This window comes from Amborella trichopoda, chromosome 4, assembly GCF_054954075.1.
Source record: "Amborella trichopoda isolate Santa Cruz 75 chromosome 4, AtrichopodaSantaCruz75HAP2 v2.0, whole genome shotgun sequence".
Taxonomy (NCBI): Eukaryota; Viridiplantae; Streptophyta; class Magnoliopsida; order Amborellales; family Amborellaceae; genus Amborella; species Amborella trichopoda.
Genome location: NC_142339.1, coordinates 11,685,254 through 11,711,567, shown reverse-complemented (window position 1 = coordinate 11,711,567; position 26,314 = coordinate 11,685,254). Strand labels below are relative to the sequence as shown.

The window sequence follows — 26,314 nt, the reverse complement described above, 5'->3', positions numbered from 1 at the left end:
TTGGTTTTGGAGGTTGATGATAATAAAACTCTTAGTCCCAGTTAAATTTATGTAGGAATTAATACAAAATTAAATATGTAAAATTAAAGGTACACCTCAAAAATCCATCTGAAAATGTTATTTTAATGTTGAAAAATCCTCTAATTGATCATCTTGATATTGAGATTTGACATTGAGATGCATGTATATAAAAAAATTAAAATGAATAGTGCATCTTGCAACACATTTCATTTTTAAGATTTTTATATATTGATATATCTAGTTGTTTGTAATTATTTTTAATTTTTAGAGTTTAAAATTTTTAATTAAATATGAAAATAGATTTTGAGATCAATCTGAATAATTTTTTATACCAAAATTAAATGATAAAATTTGGACGTCACTTTAATTTTGAGGTTGTAACCCTTCAGAAACCACACCATTTAAATAATTACTTCATATACCTTCATCATATTATCTCTGCATATACGACATCCGAAGGAGAGGCAGGAAACAGAGTGTAGGAAATATATTAAAAAATTAGTTCAAATAATCTCTCAATAACATAACCCAGTTAAAAAGAAGCGATGTATTCAATGAAGCCATATAACTATATTACAAGGAGATCACAATTATTTAGAAACATCTTATATGAAACCATATACCTATACTATAAGGAGATCACAATTATTTACAAACATCTTATGTGAAACCATATACCTATTCTACAAGAAGATCACTTAAAAAGTTTACATAGGGTTGTAACCTTGAAATGTACCTTGAAATGTAGAACTACGGATGCGCCTAAAAAATCCATCTGAAAAAGGTTGTTTTAATGTTGAAAAATCTTCTAATTGATTATATTGACATTGAGATGTATGAATATGAAAAAGAAAAATAAAAAAGATTGTCTCAAAAATAGTGCATATTGCAACACATTATCTAGACCATCCATTTTCAAGATTTTCATACATATATATAGACCATCCATTTTCAAGATTTTCATACATATATATAGACCATCCATTTTCAAGATTTTCATACATATATACAGACCATCCATTTTTAAGATTTTCATACATATATAGATCTACTTGATTTTAACTATTTTTAGAGTTTAAAGTTTTATAATTAGATGTGAAAATAGATTTTCAAATAATCCTAAGAATTTTTAATACCAAAATTACATGTTATGATAAAATTTGGAGGTTCACCTTAATTGAATTGTTCAAGGTTGCAACCACACCCTTAATAAAAGTGTGCATAAACAGAAAAAAAAAAACTTGGGAGGTTTAATATAAAATAACAGGGAGAATATGAGGGCAGGCCTCTAGTTGATAGCTACAGTGAATGCTCAATGGCCCATATTGATTTTAGGGTGATCTAATGATCACGATTGTATTTTGTATTTTAATTTAAATTTTTTTCTATAAATCTAAATCATTTAAAATTTAAGGCTTTTATATTTAAAAATAGAAGAATCAATTAAAGATATCAAAAAATAGTTAATAAAAGATAAATTGACAAAAATACACTTGAAAATTTTAAGGGTATTTTGATTAATTTATTATTTTAAATTATTTTTTAGAACTTTTATTAGATGTGCCTTGATGAGAAGAATGAATATTCAAAATTTCATGTAATTGGGATTTAAAGAAAAAATATTAAAATTATATTATAAAATGAAGTCGTCATCATCAGATCAACCCATTTAATATGGGCCGTCGGATTTGTATTATTACTTCAGCAAGCCATTGGTATAGCTGGTGTAACAGTGCTACTCTTCTGGGAGTTTCATCATTCCAAACGGTGTTTCTTATATAGACATCAAGAGGAATCCATTCTGGCTGGACTCTGTTAATGTAGCACATGAGAATTTTTAATTCTTTCCATAATTCTGTCTGCAATAACCAGCAATTCAAGAGATTAGAATCATACCATCCAATGGTATGGATTAAAGGATGTTGGGTGATGTAGGTATGTTCAGGATAAATCTGGGGTTCAAGGTCTTGGTGAAAAGCAATAATGATATAAGGACGATGGGGACAACCAAAGGACTCAATCCAACGATTATAATGGTAATGTCTGATAAAAAATTTATAGAAGTTGAAAGCTCTGGGACTGGGATGGATATAGTTATTCCATTGCAGGAAATAGTAGTGTCTAAGATAGGATAATAATTTTCTTATATGGAAATTAAAACATATATGGTGGTTTTGGGTAAGATACCAAAGGAAACAAATAGCTTCTTTTGGCATATTGTAATAATGTCTTGTTTGGAAGAAGGATAAAAAAGGATATGTAGGATGGCATCGAATTCCTTGAAAACATTCTCCATGATTTCTGATTGTTATTTCATGCATTTTTTGTTGCATATTCTCATTTCTAGATTCCATTGTTTTTTTAGAATGATGTCATATATTTCATCAGGAACTTCTTTTGTTTCCTCCTCAATTCTGAGTATTGCTCCAATGAAAGGAACAATAACAAGGCTTGTTTCTTCAATAAATTTTCTTCTTGAAAACATATGTGCTAAAACATTGTTTTTTCCAGAAATATGCTTATACTCAAAATTCAATTGAGAAAACCAGTTCGACCATCTAAGTAATTGGGGATTTGGTAAAATCTTATTTTTGAATTTTAGCATACTCAGAAAAGTAGATAAGTCCATTTCAACAAAGAAAGTATGTCTTATTAAATGAAATTGGAATTTTTCAATTCCTATTTTTACTGCAAGGATTTCTTTGAATGTTGAAAGGTAATTAAGTTCAGAGCCTTTGAACTTTCCACTCTTGTATCTACAAATCATTCTGATATTGTCTTGTTTTTCAAGCAAGATACACGCCCAAAATTCATCTGAAGCATCTGTTTGCAAAGTTCTTTTTCCTGTGGAAGGGATTTTTAAAGAATGAAGGTTTTGAGAAAATTTTTTGAGCTCCAGAACAGACTCAGTTTGTTTCTTTATCCACGGTGGTGCTTTTTTCTTTAACAAAAGGTAAAGAGGACTAGTAAATAAAGGAAGTTTAGGAATAAACGGGGACATGTAATTTACAATTCCTAAAAATTGTTGTATTTGCTTTTCAGAGGATAAAGTATCCGGAAATTCTAAAAGGTGTTTGGCTATATGAGACTGGAGTTTGTACATGCCATTATGAAAATGCATGCCGAGGAAATCTACTTCCGCAGTAGCAAAGACATTTTTTTTCTGAAAGCATAATACCATATTTACAACAAAGGGAGTGGAATTTATCTAACAAGAGAACATGGCTGTCAAGATCTGGAGAGAATAAGAGGATGTCATCTATATATATCAATGCATGTGTTGAGATTGGTTCGAAAATGGTAGTTAAAACTTTTTAAAAGTATGTGGGTGCATTTTTCAAACTAAATAGCATAACCGTCCATCTAAAATGATAATTTGGTAAATAGAAAGCTGTTTTAGGACAATCATCTGAGTGGATTCCTATTTGCCAAAATCCTGATTTCAAATCAAATTTGGAAAAGATATGGGCATGAGAAATCTGAGAAAATAGTGTTGTTTGATTAGGCAATGGAAATTTATCATCAGCAAGAAAAGCATTTAAAGGTTAGTAATTGATCACTAACCTAAGTTTTCCTCGAATCTGTTCAGCTCTTTTATTTACATAAAATGCTTCACTAGCCCAAGGAGAACTGGTAGGCTCAATTAACTGTTCCTTTATCAGGTCTTGTATTTCTAGCTTAGCTTGTTCCATCAGATCTGGGTTTAAACCTCTATAAGAAGCCTTTGTGGGGTTTATATCTTCATTTTTCTTGAAAGACAGTTTGACATAGAAATTATGATTTCTCCATAATGGGTTTGTGCACTTTTTAAGAAACTCATAATGGGAAGTGGCGCAACAGTCTGATATTATTTTTTGTTTGACTGTTTCTATGGTGCAAGGTTGGCCTACGGCAGCTATCCAGGGTAAGGTTAGGTTCCTATAATGTAGTCCTTTAGAAGTCCACTGAAGTTTTACTTGATGCAAAACATTGAATCCTAAGTAAAAGTTCCTTATTGGGTAAATAGGATACTAAGAGTTTATGTTGGATAACTAGTTTTGGAAACAGTTTTATCTAACCAGGTTTGCTAATTTGGGTTATGGTAAATTTTTCTCCATTAGCAGCTCTAAAGGTTTGATTACATGTTTCCCAAAACTGTTTTGGTAGTAAATCAGGTTTTAAAATACTAGCTGATGCTCCTGTATCAAAAAAGGCAGGAATGGTCAAAGGCTTGGAATAATGTTCTTGAAGTATTTGAACAAGGGCTATTGGGGTAGGCTGAAATAGTAAACTGTTGATGTCTGTAATTTCATTTTCTGGAGACAATATCTCTGGAACAAGGGTGTTGATTATTTCATTGAGCTCAAAATCATCAGAATAACATATTGATAGCAAAGTGTCAGAACTTTGCTCATCCTCAAGAGAGAACACAGATTCTAAATCATCATCAATTTCTTCCTCTAGAACCTGCGATAAAAAATGTATTATCTTTTTCTTCTTTTTCTGATTTGGGCAATCTTTTGCAAAATGTCTTTTTTCTCCACAAATATAGCATCTATCTCCCTTCTGTTTATTTCTTCTGAATCTTGACCTTCTGAGATATTTGAATCTTTTGAATTTCTTCTTTTTTCGCTTTTGTTCAACCTTCTTCCTTCCTTTCAAAGTTGGTGGACATGAACACTGTTTTTCTGCATCACATTTAATCTTGAGATAGGGTTTATCACAAGATTTTCCCAATAAATGTTTATTTTTTCCATTTGTTTCACAAATTCAACTTGATTGTAGAGCTTTTCTATTGCATGGAAAACAAACTGATATAATTCACCAAAAGTGGTATTTTGAATAGTAAGTCCTTGGTTTTCCATTGTCTTTGTTGCTTCTTTACCAAGAATAGGAGGTATAGATTTAAGATAAAATTGTTTTAGATTGATGTCATCGATTCCTTCTATTTTATGGTATCTTTTGTTCATTACTGAAAAATGCTTTTCAAGATCTTGTCTCTTGAACGAACAACATTTGAGTTGGAAAAATTCTTCTCTGGCAGCAATCTATTCATGCTTAATCGGGCCTGAGAATTCGGAAACCAATTAATTCAAAAATTCAACAATGGACTGACTATTTCTCAACTGTATTTGCCTATATTCTCCAAGGCTTATGTACCACTCAAAAACGCGTCCTCTTAGCCTTACAATGACTTTGGAAATTGTACTGGCCGCGTCCAATCCTTCTTCCCCAAGCTATGATTCAAACAAATATCCCCTCAATTATGACACAGATTAAAGAAGCACTGTTCAAGTGCTATTCTGTCGGCAACACTAATCAAGCACTATTATGTCGAAAGCATTGTTCAAGTACTATTCTGTCGACCGCACTGTTCAACACTTTTTTGTTAGAAAACACTGTACACCAGCTTTTCACTGTTCATGTCGGACACCTGTCCACTGTACATCACCATTTTGCTGTTCCAAAAGGCCACCTATCTAGGCCAGCTGTCTTGTTTTATTTTTTTTTCAAATCCGGATTTCAAGTCCTGTGTCTATATAAGGATGCTTAAGCTAGTTGTAACGGCAGAGCGCTTCTAGAGCCTCTCAGCCTAGTTTCATTGATTTTCTTTGGTGTGCTTCTTTCTGGTTCTCCTTCCCCCTCTTTGCTGTAACTTTGATCCTTAAGTTAATAGACTTTGGTATGCAATGTGTGCTATGCTATTATCTTAACTGCATATGTTTTCTTGTTCTAGTCTCTTTTATGCCCTTATATCTTGCCTCTTTTATGCACCTCTTCTAGCTTCTTTTTTGTTTTATTTTATGCAAAGGTAGGAACCACTATAGGAGGAAAATAAGGGAGGAGCAATACAATTCACACAGGCCAATCACAAAATTTCATATTTCAGTCAAAAGGATTGGCTAAAACTGGTTTGTGATGTGAATGGAGTAATTTCTCATGGTCCCGGTTTTTATGCGGCCAAGCTTGCATAGGTAGAAATCTATTTTTGAAATGGATTTTAAGGCATAATTTTAAGAACATGTAATCTCTAACATGAGATCATGAATATGAAAAAATAAAAATTAAAAATTAAAAATTAAAAATTAAAAATTAAAAATACTTTTGGTAAGAAAACATTTGTACTGTTAGTTTTCATTGTTTTTAGAAAGAACAACCACTTGCATCCATCTTTAAAATGGATGCTTTACACTTTCTGAACCGCATATGTAATGCGGTCCAGCCCACATGAAACAATTTTCCTTCTCATTGCTTTGATTAGTTTGGACTGGCCTATAATCAGTTGCATGTCCAATTTAGTTCTGAAAACACTAGTGCTACAAACCTGGAGGATTGTGAAGAAACAACGGCCAAGAGGGATTAGGTTTACTTATAGGTGGCCGGTTATTTCTCAAGCAGCTATTTTGTGGGAAGTATGGAGGGAAAGAAACAATAAGGCTTTTGTAGTGTATCAAAGATAAAGGAGGTTATTCTATTTGGAGTTTGGAATTGGTTCTCAGTTTCAAAAGAAGGAAGGGGTATTTATAAGGTTGACGTTTCAATGAATCTAAAAAATATGGTTTTAAATAAATCATGGAAGTTGAGACCAAAGGAAAGGTGGTGCCCGCCACAAAAGGGTTGTTTGAAGTTTTTAACTTCGATGGTATTTCTTTTAGAAATCCAGAGCTCGCAAGTTTTGGAAGGGTGCTAAGAGATGGGAGAGGATTGGTTCTTCTTTCTTTCTTGTGCAAGGCCTTGTGGGATTGCAACCTCAAATGAAACATAATTCTGAAATATATTGCAAGGGCTGAGATGTAGCAAAACAAAATTTCGAAGGGTTGCATTTGTGGTGGAAGACGATTTGCAAAATATCAAAAATTTGAGGAACAAAGTGGCGTAGCCTCATTGGAAATTTTATTCTCTATGGACTGAAATTGTTGATATATGTCATGATCTTTTGATCTAATTTAATCATGTCTACTGGAAAGCGAATTATATTGCGGATGGTTTGACTAAGCATGGGGTATCTTTGCCTGAAATAGTTGTTGGAAATGACCACATTATTGTTTGAGCTCTATGTAATTTTTTTAAACAATAAAAGTTCGTAACTTAGGGATTCTGGAGTAAAGACGGACAGCTACGATGGGGCTGGGGTCCTGGTGGTAGTACCAGTTCAGTTGATAGTTAAGTCCTCCGTTGTCACTAACACTACCAAAAAATTGACTCTTTCCATAAATGGGTAGCGTAGGGGGGCAGTAATCCACACTGATCTACCCAAAAGGAGTCAAGACGGACCTTAGAGAGTTAATAAGGGACTTCCTCTCATTCTACACTCTTTACCTTGATTGTCTTTTTTATTGCCCTAAAATGATCCAGAGATGCGTGGCGGCTGCTTCTTTTTTTCCCTTTTAAATGCATGCTGACGAAAGACCAAAACATTAACCATCAGATAGTATACATTCACACTGCTTTTACTTTTCTTTACATTCACACTGCTTCTCCTTTTCTTCGAGCTTTTCCTTCTCTGTCATGGCCCATTTGCATCTCTATAGGCATTATAACAAACCCCATTAGAGCGCAAAACAGGTGATCCAAAAGCCTAGGTCCTCCTAAAGAACTCCAAAAGAAAAGGTGAAAACCAAGTAAAAACCGTAAACACAAAAGAGCTTCTTGTACCTTCATTAAAAAATGAGCCATCCTTCTAGCCATGGCTAGTCCAATAGCCAGAGCAATTCCAAATAAAGCATGAAGGCGCACACAGTAATACTTGGCCATAAAAATCTTCGTCTAAACCTTTAAGAGATGAGAATCCACAGTTGTGAGAGGCAATAACACATAGGAGCAAGTAAAAGGGTGGGCAAGGACGCTTACGTTATGGTTATCTTGAACGTAGTCAACAACTAGCTTTCCAATCGGGAGGGTTAATGTGCAGAGGACCTAAAATCACTTAGTAGTATGGGACAATCAGCATATGGTACCAATGACAGAACACCAAAAGAAAATAACAAATAAATCTAGCAAATAATAAAAGAATTAGTGCAAGAACTACACATATCAATAATGATACTTACACAATGCACGATCTTAAAGCAACATGTTGTTTCCTAAAATCCTATGACAAATTTGAGGGATTTAAAAGAGATATTTCATAAGTTATCAGAGACTTACGACACATTTTAAAGGAAGAGACCTCAATGCACCCAAAACAAATAGAAAGGAATAAAGTGTCAAAATGCTGAACTTCACCACCTTCGATCCCTTCTCAGTTCCAATTCGGACCTGAACACAAAGCTTTTCATTACTTCCACAACAATATGGCTATGTTCAATTAGTAGTAATGTTCAGGTTTGGATATTACCAGGGGAGACATTTTACCCACAGCCAGAACTCCTTCAATCTGATATAGTTAAGGTCATACACTTATATTATTTGCCTTTGAAGAACAGGATGGAGAGAGAGAGAGAGAGAGAGAGAAAGAGACCTGATGAAAATGGCTGCAAAATAGAATCAGAGAGGTTGAAATGCCAACAAGGATAGCTGCTGATAGAACTGTGCCATTTAATGGAAGAAGGACTGTAACACTGAAAAGCCAATCGTTTAAAATCATAATGAGAGACACTGTAAATCAAATAGGGGCCTACAAGAGCTTATCATATGATCCATAATTACCTTTTATTGCTTTGAGACAAATAAAATGCAGTGGTGGCAAGAGGGGCAAATGGGATAAAACACAACGGTTCCCCAAGTCCCAGGTATCCCAATCGAAAGGGAGGACACTGCCAAAAAGATCAGATATATCCATCCCTATCTACGTCAGAATTTAACAACCTAAGCCACAGTAACATTTATAAAAATAAGAAAGGATAGTAAGGTGCAAGATATGAGAAAGGCTTACTAATGCTCGTTTTGTTAGAAAAAGACATCTAGCACAAAAAAAATGGAGTTTGCTATGCTGCTATGCACAAGACACAATAGGGGGATATATTCCAACTCCATTTAGATGAAAAATAACAAAGCAACCTGTTAAGAGTTGTTTAATATGAAAAAATACAATGCAGTTAGATTTTGAATGGTGGAATCCATCTCTAGTTGTTCTACTTAGAAAGTTACATTTTCCGGAATTTCCACATTTTCCACAGCTTCTTTTTTTCCCCTTTGTAATATGATTCATTATACCGCATCATATAAAATATGACCAGCTTCTAACAATAAAACGTCAGGTTCTAGTTTTCAAGAACCTTAGTGCAAACTTCAACCTGGTAACTGACCCTAGAAAGAGAACTTCAATATGCATCCTGGAATTGCATGAAAAAAGGAATTAATATTATACCCTACGATTGCACACAGACTGTCCACTTTTTTAACAGACAAAACTAGGTGTTTAGGTACTCAATTTCCCTTTTTTCCCTAATTTACTCGCCTGGTGATAGTAAAATGGATCACACAATATCAGATCAAGGAATTCTCTTTAAGCAGGTCATTTGCTTAAGGAAGTAAATGTCAATTTTACTTTTGCAGAAACATAGTATATGCACTCATAGAATATCATTATGATAATTGTATTTGTAAGCATTAATATTTTGGTTTTATATATATATATATATGGAAAATTGTTTCATGCGGCTGGACCACATCACCACATATGAGGTCCAAAAAGTGTAAAGCATCCATCTTAAAGTCGGATGCAAGTAGGTGTTCCATCTAAAAACAATATATATATATATATATATATATTGGGATTGTCCACAATGAGACCATTTACCTTTGATACAAGGTGGTCACAATTACTTACAACCATCTGATGTGAAGTTTGATAGCTTGGATGTGTCACAAAGTACAAAAAAATTTCTTTTGAAGTTTGAGCTTGGTTAATGGAATAATTGCAGCCATCCAATTTCACATCCAATGGTAAAGATTAATGTCTCACCTTGTACCAAAGGTAAATGGTCTCATTCTATATTTACCCATATATATATGGGTTTTGTTAGGCTACACCATTTGTGGTGTAGTCCCTTACGTAACATTTTTAGACATTTAGATACCCTTATCTTATAGTTTAGTAACTTTTTGTTTAGGGGTATTTTAAGTAATTAGTCAAGGGTAAACTAGATATTCCTAATAGAAATAAAATCATTTACTAACAATAGTGGACAATGACATCATCGATATGGTGTATGACATCACCCACAAGATGCATTAATTGTTTTTAACTACTAATAGAATGCCACTATTTTCTTATAAAAATATCCATTCTACCCTTCCAAAGGACAAAAAGTGCCCCTACTTGAGAAATTTTGTATTACAATTCAAGGGTATTTTAGTGTCAAAAAATGTTGAGCACTTTAAGGGTCTACACCACCAAGTGGTGTAGCCTAACAAAACTCTATATGTGTGTGTGTGTGTGTGTGTGTATATATATATATATATATATATATATATATATATATATATATATATATATATATATGTGTGTGTGTGTGTGTGTGTGTGTGTGTGTGTGTGTGTGTGTGTGTGTGTGTGTGTGTGTCTGTGATGTTGTTGATGATGATGATGATATAATCTTATTGAAACTACAATATACATTTGCTACTATAAAGGAGAGGACAATCATATCTGTATCTATGTCCTGAATTTTGAAAAATGCATTCTTATTGATGAAGAAAAAGGTGCAGAAAGAAAAAATAAATCAGAAAAATAAAAAAGAACATAAAGGTGAGAGAATATACCTTCTCTAGGTTTCAGGGGAATCTACTCAAAATGTTCTTTCCCCAAGAGTTCCAATCAACTTTCATCTCCTCTCTCACTATTTCTAGTCCACTAGTTATATATTTATTAGAGAATACCGTAAAACCTAACTTCCTCCTTAAGAAATCCCAATCAATATTAAATCCCAACCTTTCAAGTCTATCCTTCAATTCTCTATAATAAAAAGGATACAAATACCCTAAAAAACTAGAAGCCCGAATAACCCCAAACTTAATTTCAACATCCTAATAAAAATAAAAAAATAAAAGAACCCAAATGGCAACACATATCCCGACTCCCATATCAGGGAATCTTATGTCCTCCCTACTATATACCGATACGATATGATTCGCAACATTGCCCGCACTCAAAGGCAATCCACAATATCATCTCCTCGATTGGGTTGAATACCCTGTCAATTCCATTTTTTAACCATTCTAACCGAGAACCCATCACTATCTAGTGAATATGCTGCTACTTTCAAGCTGGACAAGGTCCATATTTTTATTGTAACCAAACCACTTGTACAAAATCAGCAATAAATAAGAAGATATCTAAGATTTCTCATAAGGCATTCAACACCAAACTTCTCCATTGGTGGCGATTAAAAAGCTTAGACCAGGGACAACTTCATACCTGATAGGCATAGCCACACTTTATAGCACCTGTTAATAACAAAATCGAGACAATGCTTCCCTCTTCTATAGAAGCAAAAACAAGTCCAACAAAGCCTGAGGCTAGGAGAGCAAAGGCAGCATAGAGGGTCATTCCACGACTGCATCACATGAATAACATAATTATCAACCTCACTACTATTTCTGCAGGATTCTACAAGAAGCATGGATCTCCCAAACTGAAAAAAAATAAGTAGACTAGTGGCCAGTGGACTATGACAAAATTACAAGTCCACTAGTCATCACAATCCATTGAAATGCTGGAGTAAGGTGTGTGCGTGTACGTGTATGTATGTGTATGTAAAAGAGAGAGAGAAGGAGAGAGAGAGGAACATTGACATCACCATAATGGTTTGGCGCCAAACTCACTCCATCACCATCCAACACTTCAATGAATAGATAGCCCAATGGACTATGGTTTTTCCACAGTCCATGGGGTTTTATTACATTTCCTTAAGTGCTCACCTGCCAAAAATGTTCACCATGGATTCTTTCTTGTCTTTGTCAGCCCCAGTATCATAATCATAAACATCATTGCTGCGTAAAAACCAAAAAAGGTCCTCAGACAGCTTGAGTATTTTATAATATAATGGACTATGGAATACTCATTATTTGTTGGGTCATCACTTCCCAACAAAATGGTGGGCACAATGGAGAAAAAGTGGACTCAATGGTGGAATGGTGGGTCCAACTTCTCTACAATTTATCAATTCATTTGATGGTTAAGACTCAATGACATGGTTTATATAAAGCCCATTGGATAATATCATAAAAACAATTGTCTAGTACTTAGGGAGCAGCACGCCGCCTAGGAGGCCAGGGTGCCCCTGCTAGGCCTATGGGGCCCTTCCTGGGAGGCCGGAGGTGGCCGCCTCGGCAGGTAAGGCTCACCTAATGCCTAGAAGACTGATTTCAATATATCGTGGTTTGGAAATTGAAAATTTAGGTTTTGGAATGTGTACGGAGATCAAGTCTGTGAATTTTGGACTCGAGGTTGCAGACTTGTATTTATTCAATATTTGAGTACTTTTATTACTTCATGGATATGAACATATCAATGTCATATCTTTTAGACCTTTACTCTCAGCAAAGTTAATTTAATAGTCCATTAATACGTGACTACTGATTTGTTACAATTGTGAAATGTGATTCAATTATTTCAATGTGTTTCACAGCATTTAAGTGAATATATTTGCACATGTACAAATTTAAAATAAATATAAATTCTTAAATACAAATATGTGTGTGTGTACGTGTGTGCGTGTGTGTGCGTGTGTATGTGTGCATGTGTGTGTGTGCGTTTCTTGGTCTCCGAGAGACCCTTGGTGCCCACCAACACTTGAGCAACGTCTGGCCTTTTTTTCAACCTTGAGTTGATTATGTGAAAAATGAAAATCATATCAATAAAAGGAACCACAATGATCAACTATAGTAGCAAAACAGACATTAGATATGAATATTGATGGATTGGTTCCCTGATGTACTTTGTGGCACTGTCAACTTCTTGCGTCGCAATTAATCTCACCTCAAATTGAGCCAAGTAATGATGGAAGCTGATGCCAATAAGAGCACAAGATAGCGCCTAGCGGCAAAGAATCCAGTCAGTAAATATGCTGCTGCACCACCTACCTGTCACAGCGTTAGTGAAAATATATAGAATTAAGCATTGCTTCATTGTAGGAGGGTAGAATATCAATTTCGGAATAGCAACCATGCAAGACGCTAAAAAAGACTCACGCAGAAAATATTCATAAAAGGGACACAATTCTTGAAGTTTCTTTGTCAAATTTTTACATGCATTTATCAAGTATATATGTGAGTTCTAGGAATGGTTCAAACTGTGGTACCAAACATAAGCAACAGTTGAATCATCATAATGCAGCTTTTTAGTCTAAATCAGATTCGATGAAATAATTATGATTCTGATAACAGCTATTCTTATCTACAGGCTGAAATATCCAGTACTGAAGCACAGGCTTATGGTTAACTTAACCACAATCTAATAATATTTCACAGAAAGAAGTATGGTTCCCGGCAATTATAAGAAGGATAGTTTGCAGGAGTTCACTAAAAATGGACTTGGTGTCTTTTCCTCATAGTGGATTTTGGAAAAATATCTGCGACTTTCAACTATAGAAGATTTCAGCATCTGAATAATGCTGTGCTCACATTTCTTGTAGAGAAAAGTGCTAGCTATTATATGCAGGGGATTCAAGAAACTGTATTGATTTGGGGAATCAGTGCAATTTGGAGCAAACCATAGTAAAATAACAGTGAAGTATTCATGTTTTTGGTTGCCTATATGACAATTATAATCACAGAAGGTAACTCACAACTTACAATCTTACAAGTGGAGACCACAGGGCAATCCATAAGATTCTGAAGTTCTACAAGAAACAAAAGCCAACCCCCCCCCAGCAGGCCCCCTCTTTTTGTCTTTTTCTGTGAGGGCAATGAAGCATACTTCTCAATGTGCAACATGAGCTACAATAAGCATCATAAAGAATGGTAGTTTACCAGTCATCAATTCCACAGCTGAATTAGCATCATAAAGAATGGTAGTTTATCGGTCATCACTTTTCACAGCTACAACATAATTGCTCAGGATACTAGAGAATATCAAGGAGATGGAAAACACGGTTGGAGAAAACCAAAGATCATGAAAAGATCATGAACAATAGTTGGAACCAGTGTTTTAAAAATCGGGGAGTCGAACAGGACTCGCCTGTTTCGACTCGGGATCCGGAAGGGCCGAGCCGGTTCCGGTACAAAACCGGGAACCGCCCTGTTCTAGAGAAGAACTGCAGGTTCCAATCTGGTTCTGTCAGGTTCTACCCGATTCAGCCCGGCTCCCCCTGCACGCACGCATGCGTGCGACACGGTTGAGGTTACCCCAATATTTCTTTACAAAGATTTTAATTTATATTACCTAGGTATTGATATACCAAAGTGAAATACCCATCTTTCGATGTGGGATAATTCCCAAACATCATTAAATGAAAAGGGAATTTAAATATATTCTAGTAATCATCAAGTTACAACCACATGTGGTGAGTTGGCTTGGTGGTTAAAACTTTTGCTTCTTCATGTGATGTCTCAAGGTCGAGTCCCCCCGTGGGTGTTATTTTTTTTTGTAGTATAGTTTTTGTTATATATATTGTGTAAATATTTTTGTAAATAATATAAAAAACATAAAAAATTGAAATTTAAAAACTTAATTTTTTGTATAGTAGTTAATTTTTGTTGTATATAGTGGTATATTATTTTTTTAAATAATATGAAAGGCATAAAAAATTAAAACATAAAAAATTTATTCTATTTGAAATCTCCATCTTTCTACTAACAACATCTTTCACTAAATTTACTATAGAAACCTAAAAAAATAACTTTTTGAAAAGTTGAAGTGCTATTTCCAACATTTGTACTCATTTTATTAATTTTTACATTGATAACCAAATCTTATATTTTATTTCTTAATTTTTACATTATAAATCATGTAATGTACTATTTCTCTTATAGTCGTCAATAATACATTTTAAATTAGATAATATTATAAAATATTTTTAATTTGTTATTATTTGTCTAATAAAATAATTATAAAATGTAAACTAATAATTATAATTTCAGTATATAATATTATAATTGGTTAGATTTTAATAATTTTGGATTATAGTTAGTTAGGCTGTAATAATTTGGATTTTTTTAGCGGATTAGGGTTTTTCGCCAAAATGATATTTTAATGGCCATTCTTTCATTGATTAGTCTACTCTTTATAATAGTCCATGTATAATTTTATATTTTATCTATGTTAATTCTATGATTTTTCTTTTATGTGATGTAAATTTAATGGTTAACATAAATTTATACAGGGAAAGAGCATCTCGATATTCACAAATTGATGAAAAAAATGAAAGTTAATAATGTAGTACCTTCATTTCTTATTGGATTCCTAAAATGCAATATTTATAATGAATTTTAATAATTTTTTCGGAGTGTTTTGAAGCTTTAATCCGACCGATTCAGCCGATTCCCGACCCGGATCGTCGATTCACCGATTTGGATAGGTTTTTGAGATGCCCGATCCGGGTCACCGATCCGCTTTTTAAACCATTGGTTGGAACAGGAAGATGGGGAACTAATAAATTTAGGGAGCAAGAGAGGGAACAGGAGCCTCATAAGGACTGAGAAGGTATTTATGGACAAGAATTTCGTAAGGAATGCCAAACATGGAAAGTGGAGCATCACCATCCAGGCATTGTATATAGAGTTTTACTTGGCCTCTTTGTTCTCACACCATCCAAGTAAAAACCTCTCATCTCAGAGTGATGACCGTATTGTGAATACATTTGTTTGTCTCTTTGTTAGGAAGAAGACACTGAATTGATTGAAAATGAAGAACATATACCAGTTACATCTGTACAAGAATTGAGAAGATCCACACGCCCTCACAAGCCCACACAAAGGTACTCTCCTTCCTTATATACTGATGATGATGAACTTGAGTCTTTTGAAGAGGCTATTTATTGTCCTAATGATGAGGAACAGATTGATACTTTGCACAAGAATCGTACATGGAAGGTGGTGGAACTTCCACAGGGGAGCAAAACATTAAAGAATAGATGAATGTAGGCATTAACTAGGAGGCAAATGGTATTATACGACATAAGGCCAGACTTGTGGTGAAAGGCTATGGGCAAAAACTATGTGTTGATTTTAATGAAATTTTTTCTCTTATTGTTATGCATAGCTCTATTTGAGTTGTTTTATCTTTGATTACTAACTTGAATTTGGGGCTAGAACAATTGAATATCATAAATGCCTTCTTGCATTGTGATCTTGGAAGAAATTTTTATGTGTTAAACTGAAGGTTTGGAGGACAAAACCAATACTTTCTCGGTTTGCAAGTTGAAAAAAGGATTATATGTTTTGAAGCAAGCATCTAGGCAATGGTATAAGAAATTAGACAACTTTTTGCAAGATGAAGGTTATACTAGATGTGAATTCTATCATTGTGTGTACTTCAGACATGATTTTTTTGTTGTTTTACTGCTCTATGTCGATCAAGCATTTGAAGCTTGATATGTCCAAACATTTTGCCACCAAGGACCTTGGACCAACCTAGTAGATATTGGGCATGCACATTCACAGAGATATAAAGCAAGATAAGCTTTAGTTGAGTCAATCTGAATACATTTCTAAAATTCTTGAGTGCTTTAATATGATTGACAATAAACTTGTTCCTACACCATTAGCTGCACATTTTAAGTTGTCTAAAAATGACTCTCAAATTATCGAGGTAGATAAAAGCAAGATGAAAAATGCTCCATATACTTTTGCAAGGGGTAGTTCGATGTATGCAATGGTTTGTATGCAGTGGGAGTTGTTTCTATATATGGCTTATCCAGGTTGAGAACTTTGGCAAGCAGCGAAGTGGATCCTTCGGTATTTGAAGGGGGCACAAAATGTACGTCTATGCTTTGAAAATTCAACTTTGGAAGTTGTTGATTTTGTAGATACAGATTATGCTAAGGTGCCATGAGACTAGAAGATCCACTATTGGCAACATTTTCAAGTTTGGTGGTGGTGCAGTCAACTGGATGTCAAGGTTGCATAATATTATTTCCTTGTCATCAACGGAACTTGAGTATGTTACATTGACAAACGCAACAAAAGAAATGATTTTGTTGAGGAGATTACTTGACCAGAAGATAAATATGTCATACCTTGTTAGTGGTTAGACACTACTTCATTCGATTAGCCCTGGAACATAAGGATTTGCAAATGGATAAGATCAACACTGAGAAGAACCTCTTTGATGTATTGGCAATAGTTGTTTCAACTGAGAAGAATAAGATGTGTAGAAGGTTTTTAAAATTGGAGGAGACATAACCTCAAGGAGATGGAGAATGGTGCATGTGTGGTTGCTTTTGAGGCTTGGTGACTTGTCTTCAAGTGGGAGATATTATATGTCTGAATCCAAATCACACACAAGGGTTGTTTAGATCCATTGGATTGAAACTAATCCAATGATTGTGGTGCTTTGAAATTACCATGTTAAAAGGGGTTTTGTCATTTGTTTTAGTAAAAGAGAAGAAATGGAAAAAAAAATAGAATAGAGATCACAACGGATTTTTATTCCCTATTTATGTGCCTAACCTTCTAGAGAGAGAAAGTGAAAAAAGAGGGTCATCTTGTTGGGTTTTGAATCCCTATTGCAGGCCCTTTTCTAGTGAGAGAAAGAGTCAAGAGAAAACCCATTTTTGTTGTATTTGGTGTCCTCAATTCGACATTGTTTTAAAGAAAGAAGGTTGTTGTAATTTAGTGTTTTGAACCTTGTTTTCTTTCTAATATCATTGAATCAGTATGTAAAGCCTCACACCGTTCTCCCGTGGATATAGGTTACAATTTGTGGCTGAACAATGTTAAATGTTGTGTTGTTTGATGGTTAATTGCATTCCCACGCTTTTTTACATTGTTGTCTTGATTGTATGAAATTTCATATTGTGTTTCCACTTCATGTGTATGTAGATTTGTGTTTGGTGCCTGATTTTGGGCCCTGGTCTGGAGAGAGAGAGTAAAGGGAATGGATCATCACCTCCATCAACATCATCTTGAGCATGAAGTTGAATTTTTTGTATTTTCCGAGGTGAAACAATGGGATCTCAAACTTGCATATCTACAACAAGTCTCTCTTGCTTTGGCTCTTCTTACTTCTTTTAAGCAAATATTACATTCTCATTAAAGAGAACATCACATTCTCATTAAAGAGAACATCCCTACTCCTTATGGTCTTCTTTGCAATAGCATCCCAAAGCCTATAGCCTCTATCATCACTATCATATCTAAGAAAGTACGTGTTCTTGACTGTCAATCCATCTTTGTTCTATTTACAATTGACGCTTGAACATAAACTTCACACCGAAATGTTCAAGTGATCATATGACACACTTTTATCGCTCCAAAGAATTTAAGGTATTTTAGCATTCAAGGGTGCACTAGGAGATATATTGATCAAATATACAATTCTAACAATAGCTTCAACACAAAATTGCTTGACAAGACCAGATTGTGAATGCATGCTTCTTACACATTCAATGATGGTCTTATTCATCCTCGCAATGACACTATTCTATTGTGGTGCTCCAAGAATAGTTCTTACTCTGCTAATGTCATTCTCTCTATAAAAAGCATCAAAAACATTTGAGCAATTCACGCCATTATCAGTTTGTAGGCGTTTAATAAATCTTTTTGTTTCTTTTTCAACCTTAGCTTTGAAAACATCAAAAACTTGATCCTCGAATGTCAAAGGATACAACCAACACTTTCCAGAATATTCATCTAAAAAGGTCACAAGATAAGAAGCTTCATAAGAGATTTAAAATCAACATGGCCACAAACATCATAACATATTATAATCCTAATGCTTTGCTTTTTCTATGAGATTCATTGCTTTTGAAGCTAATTCTACACTGCTTACCCATGGCACAATGATCACAAAAAGAAAGAGCGAAATGTTTAGAAATAGGAATAAGGTTTTGATTTTATGATACCTTCATACCATGCTCACTGAGATGATCCAAGCAGCTATATCAAATATGCATAAACTCATGCTTACCAGTCATAGCAACGATCTGCTCTATAACATCATTCCTTTGAGTCGTGCCATGAAGAATGTAGAGAGTTCCATCTTTTTGCCTCTTTAAGATTGTCATGCTACCTTGTGAAATCTTCCATGATCCACTTCCAAAAGTTACAATGAAACCAAAGTCATCCAATTGCTCAACTGAAATGAGAAGTCATGAACATGCCTCACATTTCTCAATGTGTGCTTCTTTCCATCTGGTTGCTTAATAATAACATTCCAATGCCCAAAATTTTGCAAGCATGGTCATTACAAAGATAGACAAAACCACCATCTACATTTGCGCATGATGAAAATATGAGCTTTCTAGGCAAGCATGAAATGAAGCATCAGAGTCAAAAACCTGAGTGTCTTCAGTAAATAATGATGTACATGCAACAGTAAAAGTGACCCCTTCTTCACCATCAGCTACAGTACTTGCTTCAACATTGTTATTCTTGCTTTTAGCCCTTTGCTTATTCTAGAAAGCATAACAACCTTTTTTTGTATGACAAGGTTTCTTGCAATTCCAACAAGTAACATTCTTGCATTATGACATGGATCTTCCTCTACCCTGAGATTTATCCCTATCAATACTTGATTTGATTCAGCAAGCATATGCGTAGATACTTTTCCACCCTTTCATTCAACAATGAAGTAACACCATCCTTCAAATTAAACTTGTTATTGTATTTGTCATAGTAGTAACCAAGGTATCCGAACTAAGAGGTAAAGAACTCAGCAAGAGAAAATGTAAAACTTCTTCATCGAACATGACTTTTAGAGACCTGAATTGTGCAGCAACAGGATTAAATTCACTCAAGCGTTTTCCAATTGTTGCTCCTTCTTTCATTTTCAAAAGAAATATGTTTTTCAACACATGCATTTATTTGCATCAAAGGGTTGTTCAAAAGATTGCTCCTAAGATTGCCAAAGCTTTGCAGATAATTTACATTGGCAAACATGAAATAAAATTGAGAGTGAAATACAAGGTTTAATGGCTGCCAAACATTTTTTATGAAGAATATCCAATCCCTAGTCTTCCATTCCAACAAGGATGGGCTCTTTTTCTCAAAGTGATTGATCTAATTCTTTCCCAACAAGAATCTTCTGTCAATATCTTCCATATTGACCAATTACTTGCGTTTAATTTTTCAAGTTCCATTGGCCTTGTCCATTTTAGAAAATATAACAAACAAGCACAAGAACGAAAACCCTTTTCTTCATAAATAAAGTGAATCACATAACGATAATCTCTTATACTAGTTGTTGATGATGAAGCATAAACAGTCATTGTGCATCTAATCCACATAAACATGCAGTGGAAATAACATGAAATCTTATACAATCAAAACAACAATGTAAGAAACATGGGAAAGCAATCAACCATGAAACGAAATAAGATTTACGGTAGTTTACCTATAAATCGTGGCTTACATCCATAGGAGAATGGTGTGAGGCCTTACTAATTGATTCAAGGAGATTACAAGAGAAAACAAGGCCCAAAACACCAAATTACAACAACCTTCTCTCTCCAAAACAAGGCCCAAAATAGGGCACCAGACACAACAACAAGGGGTTCTCTCTCGACCCTCTCTCTCACTAGAATGGGTCATGCAATAGGGCTTCAAAACCCAAAAAGATGACCCTCCTTTTTCACTCTCTCTAGAAAGTAAGGCACAGAAACACGGCATAAAAACCCACTGTAAGCTCCCTTTTCTTTGCATCCTTTCCTTCTCTCCTACTAAAGAAAAATAAATAAAAATTTTTCGAGAAAAGGTTAACTTAAAAAATAAATAAATAAACCTTTCTATGTGGTACTTTCGAAGCACCACAGCCATTGGATTAGTTTAAATCCAATGACTCAAGACTAGAGACAAAAGTCAATTTAAGTGTGTTGAGATCTTAAGAAGTAATTTTAAGGTGTGTAATTTCTTCCCATTTGGATTAGATACTCTTGTGAGATTGAACCACCTTTGTACAATCCAAATGGACAAAATTAAGTCCTTATAGGGCCCTATTGGCACAAGGGGTTCGAAACATGGCTTCCCTATTTTAATTTGGCATTCTAATTCGCTGTTTAATTAATTTTATTCTTTAGATTTTTTTTTAGATTAGTTGCATGATATATTTAAGCTTTTGGACATAGTTTATGTAATTTGTGCTATGAAAGTGTAATTCATAAGCAAACTTGCTTTATAGGTAATTGCCCCATAAGGGGTTGGTATTTGAGTTTATTTACAATGGTTATACAAGGTTAGAAATGGTTGCAATTGTTATTTAAAAGGATTGTAACTTATTTATTTATCTTGGTTTTTAGCAAGTGGCTTGTTGAAGGTGTTCATTTTGCCTTATTTTTTGGCATGAAAATTTGATCTAGTCTTTGTATCCACTTTCAATGAGAAGATTGTTCCCTCCACATCGCACCATAATGGTGTTACAGAAAGATTGAATCGTACCATAATGGAAAGGGTTAGAAGCATGCTTTCGTGAACTAAGTACCCAAAGGAGTTTTTGGGTGAAGTTATGAATACGGCGTGCTACTTGATAAATCCATCTCCTTCGGCTCCATTGGAAGGGGAAGTGCCAAAAAGAGTGCGAACCGACAAGAACGTATCCTACTCACACTTGAGAGTCTTTGGATGCAAAGCTTTCATACATATACCTAAAGAGCATCGAAGCAAGTTTGATGACAAAACAACCCAATGTGTATTTTTGGGCCATGGAGATGATGAATTTGGGTACAGGTTGTGGGATCCCAAGGCCAAGAAGTTGCATAGAAGCCGAGATGTGATCTTTCGTGAAAGCTAAACATTTTCCGATTTTGATAAGGAGGAACCGCCAAAGAGGCTTGTAGATGAGTTGCCAGAAGCACAAGCCCCTTGACCCATACATGATAATGATGGGCAACAAGTTCAAGATGAAGATGACCAAGTTTGGGCACAAGCCCTTTTACCCATACTTGATAATGTATGGGTAAAGCACAAGCCGCTTTACCCATACATGATAATGATGTACATGGTTATGTTGAGCAGGGGGAGCAACCTCCTCAAGAAGAACCACCTATGGTGAGAAGGTCACAAAGGGAACAAAAGCTTCAACAAAATATCCATCATCACAGTTTATCACATTCACCAAAAGTGGTGAACCAAAATTTTTTAAAGAAGCTATGGTACATGAGCAAAATGAACAATGAAAGAAAGCTATGCAAGAAGTACTTGAATTATTTCATAAGAACAAGACCTATGAGCTTGTTGAGCTACAAAAGGAACGAAAAGCTTTGAAGAACAAGTGGGTATTTAGGTTAAAAAATGAAGATGACAATAAGAAAATGAGGTAAAAGGTAAGGCTAGTTGTCAAGGGATTCGGGCAAAAAAAGGGTGTTGATTTTGATGAAATCTTTTCTTCCGTGTTGAAGATGACTTCTATTCGCATCATCCTAGGTCTAGCTGCTAGTCAAGACTTGGAGAATGGACAGTTAGATGTCAAGACAGCTTTCTTGCATGGAGATTTAAAGGAAGAAATATATATGAAATATCCAGAAGGTTTCCTAGTGAAGGGCAAGGAGCATATGGTATGCAAGTTGAAAAAAAGCTTGTATGGATTGAAGCAAGCTCCACGACAAAGGTACAAAAAGTTCGACTTTTTTATGATGAGCCATGATTTTACTAAAACCACTGGAGAACACTGTGGTTACCTTTAAAAGCATTATGAGTCTTCCTTTATTATTCTCATGTTATATGTTGATGATATGCTTATCATTAATCATGATGCGAATTTGATTGACTAGTTGAAGAAATAATTGAACATGGCTTTTGACATGAAGGACCTAGGGGTTGCAAAACAAATTTTGGGCATGATAATCAAGCGTGATAGGAAGAACAAAAAGTTGTGGCTATCATAAGAAAAGCACATTGAGAAGGTACTTGAAAGATTTAACATGAATAATGCCAAGCCAGCCAATACACCATTTGCTAGACACTTCAAGTTGAGTGCCAAGTTATCGCCAACCAGGAGTGAAGAGAAGAAGAAAATGGAGAAGATCCCCTATGCATCAGCCGTCGGGAGTTTGATGTACATTATGATGTGCACAAGGCCTGACATAGCACATGCCATCGGTGTAGTTAGCAGATACTTGGCAAATCCAGGCATGCAACATTGGAAAACTGTAAAATGGATTCTAGGGTATCTAAGAGGCACATCTAAAGTTTGTCTATGTTTTGAAAACTCATCACCCTTGGTGGAAGGCTATACCGATGTGGATATGGCAGGAGATCTTGATAGAAGAGAGTCTACATCGGTTACTTGTTTACTTTTGCAGAGTATGCAGTTAGATGTGACAATCAAAGTGCCATTGATTTGAGCAAGAATGTTACATTGATGTGCGATACCATTGGATTCAAGATGTATTAGAAAATTGGTTGATGAAGAATAGAAAAATCCACACCAATAGGAATCCATCAGACATGATGACGAAGATAGTGCCAAAGGAGAAGCATGAGTTATGCAGAGCTTTGGCATGCATGGGTGCCATGTGAGCATCCAATATGGGGGAGCCCTCCTCATAGGTCTGGAGGGGGAGTTTGTTGGGTGATACCTTGTGGGGTTTAGCTCCATAAGGAGTGATAAGAAAAAAAAGACCCAATAAAATAATAAAATGTTAGAGAGAGAAAGAACATTGGGGGTATTTAAAAGACAAAACCCATTAGGATTTTTCACCACGGTAGAAAAAGAGAATAGGGAGAGCGTAGCAACCTCCATCCACCAGTGATCATCTCTACTAGCGAGCATCTTCCACCATTGAGTATCCTTCAACCATAGAAACAGTTGGTGTGCTCGGTGATTGCATCTCCAAGCCATTGGAAGACCATCTTTGGGTTTTTTGATGTGGGAAAGAGACCATTCTTTGAAACTTGTGAGGTAACTCTGTATCTTCTCCAAGTTATTGTTGTTCTCTTATTTGATTATAAACCTCAAGTTTTGGGTAAAAACTTAAGAAGAAACTATATATATATATATATATATATATATGAAAATGTTGAGGTTAGCCAACTAGCTTATATTTATATTTACTTATCAGCAGAATCGTGACCTTTTAGGAACTTTGAATTTTAATTGTTTTTTTAGAAATCCAAACCACTTCAAATTTTAATTGAACATACTTCTCATCAAGGCGCACCTAATAAAATTATTAAAAAATAAGTCAGAAGAAATAAATTGATCAAAATACCTCCAAAACATTTCGGGCATAGTTTAATCAATTTATATATTAGAAATTATTTTTTTGATATTTTTATTAGATTATGCAATTTGTAAAGAACGCATGCCTAAAATTTCAAGTCACTTAGATCTATAAAAAAAAAACTTAAAAATTAAATACGAAATGAGGATCGTGACTGTCAGATCGATCCAGATTCAATTTGAGCTATGTTGATGAGAGCTAGTGGGTTAACCTTAGCATTTTCAATATCAATATATATATATATATATATATATATATATATATATATATATATATATATAAATATAAATATAAATATAAACGTTGAGCTTAGCTCACTAGCTCATATAAACATATGAGTCCAACTGCCCAGATTAAATCTGGGTCGATCAGACTATCAAGAACATTTGTCAGTATTTTAATTTTTTTTTTTTTTTTAAATCCAAATCACTTGAAATTTTAGGTATGTATTCTTCTCATCAAGGTGCACTTAATAAAAATATAAAAATAATTTTTCGCAAAAAGTAAAATGATAAAAATACCCCCAATATTTTTCGGGGATGTTTTGGTCAATTTATTTCATGTAAAAAAGTTTTTGATATTTTTTGAAGATTCATCTATTTTTGATGAAAACATGTCTAAAATTTTAAGTGATTTGGATTTGTAAAAATAAAAAATAAAAATTTAAAATACGAAATATAATCGTGACTATTAGATCGGCCCTGATTCAATCAGGGTTTCTGGGTTTATATATATATATATGTGTGTGTGTGTGTGTGTGTGTGTGTGTGTGTGTGTGTGTGTGTGTAGAAGTTTATACAAGGTGTCAGAATTATACTGTAGAAGTAAGGTGCACCTCGAAAACTCATTGAAAATGGTTGTTCGTCACTATAAAACTCTCCAACTGATCATTTTGACCTCAATATATATGGATATGAAAGAAAAATTAAATATCTAGTTTTAAAATTAGTGCATCTTGTAACATATTATCTAGTCCGTCCATTTTTAAGATTTTCAAGTACTCATGGATATGCTAGATTTGTACCTTTTTTTGGAGCTTTCAGTTTCATTATAGGGGTGAAAAATTGACTTTTGGGGCATTATAAGAGTTTTGTTATCGAAAATACATATTTTATGGTGCACTTTAGTGTGATTGTATAAGATTGACACCCTATACAAACCTCATATTTATAGATATATATATATATATATATATATATATTATCTGCTCAATTCTTTATATAATGAAAATCAAGACAAGTTCTCTTCAGTGGTGAATTGATTAACTATGCAAATTTAGATTTTTCAGTCAAATCGAAAGTCACTGTGACCCAAAGATCGCCGGTGAGGCAGAAGGTAGGGAAGGTGTAAGGACTGTTTCCAATTGACCCAGATTAAGACTACAAAATCGAATATGCAAATTTTTTCAGAACACTATCTAGTAGGACAACTTCTACCGGCACACTTTGCATAAATAATAAGGAAGAAATTATTATCAATAATATCGAAAAACAAATCAAAAATTGAAACATCCCAAAAGTTCCTATAACGGATGTTTATAAAAAGGGGATTTTTTATTTTAAAAGTAGCTTCTCAATTAAAACTATTGAGAAAGCTATTTATGTCATGAAAACTCAAGATAGTTTCCAACTCCTATCCTCAAGGATGATTGAAGAGCATAAAAGAAAAGATTTTAATTATCTGCATATTGGCCTAGACCAGATAGTTGTTAAACCCTTAACCAGAACAAGGTTAAACAACTCTGTTTTGCTTTGCTGAAGGGATAACAGACGTAGAAGGTTCATCGATTCTTTATTAGGAATCGTCGAATCAACTCTTTGCAATGGTCCTATATATTTTAATTGCTTTCCGAATTTTACGGTGGCCTTATATGATCCAAATCTTTTGAAGGTTTTAACTCGGAATTTAAAAACTCAAGGCTTTGATATAGATCCTGGATCTCAAAACGTAGGTTTTGTTTATAGAATCTATTATAAAGTCATGAACATTCTATGTCCAAATGCGAGGCAAATGGATACAAAGGGGACCATTTTCTTTTAAACAAATATGGAT

At 34.4% G+C, this 26,314-nt stretch overlaps 1 protein-coding gene across 1 annotated transcript; it reads right to left on the bottom strand.

Moving 5' to 3' along the window:
• Nucleotides 1-7,400: 7,400 nt before the first annotated feature.
• On the bottom strand, nt 7,401-19,873 carry LOC18426868 (uncharacterized). The gene is made up of 15 exons (XM_088864604.1): nt 19,730-19,873; nt 19,414-19,501; nt 19,015-19,182; nt 18,664-18,737; nt 13,740-13,883; nt 12,925-13,028; nt 11,865-11,936; nt 9,219-9,275; nt 9,091-9,133; nt 8,650-8,756; nt 8,462-8,561; nt 8,339-8,377; nt 8,149-8,259; nt 7,846-7,917; nt 7,401-7,767 (listed from the first exon to the last, which is right to left on the bottom strand). Exons 1-15 carry the CDS (start codon nt 19,871-19,873, stop codon nt 7,468-7,470), a joined length of 1,623 nt encoding a protein of 540 aa, XP_088720730.1. The 3' UTR covers nt 7,401-7,467.
• Between the last annotated feature and the right edge of the window lie 6,441 nt (nt 19,874-26,314).

Coding starts and splice junctions, on each gene's coding strand:
- LOC18426868 (XM_088864604.1), bottom strand. CDS start 19,873: ATGAAAGAAGGAGCAACAATTGGAAAACGCTTGAGTGAATTTAATCCT. Junction 13,029..13,739: donor TGGTCTCCACTTGTAAGATT/GTAAGTTGTGAG, acceptor ACGCTGTGACAG/GTAGGTGGTGCAGCAGCATA. Junction 8,562..8,649: donor TTGTCTCAAAGCAATAAAAG/GTAATTATGGAT, acceptor TTGGCTTTTCAG/TGTTACAGTCCTTCTTCCAT.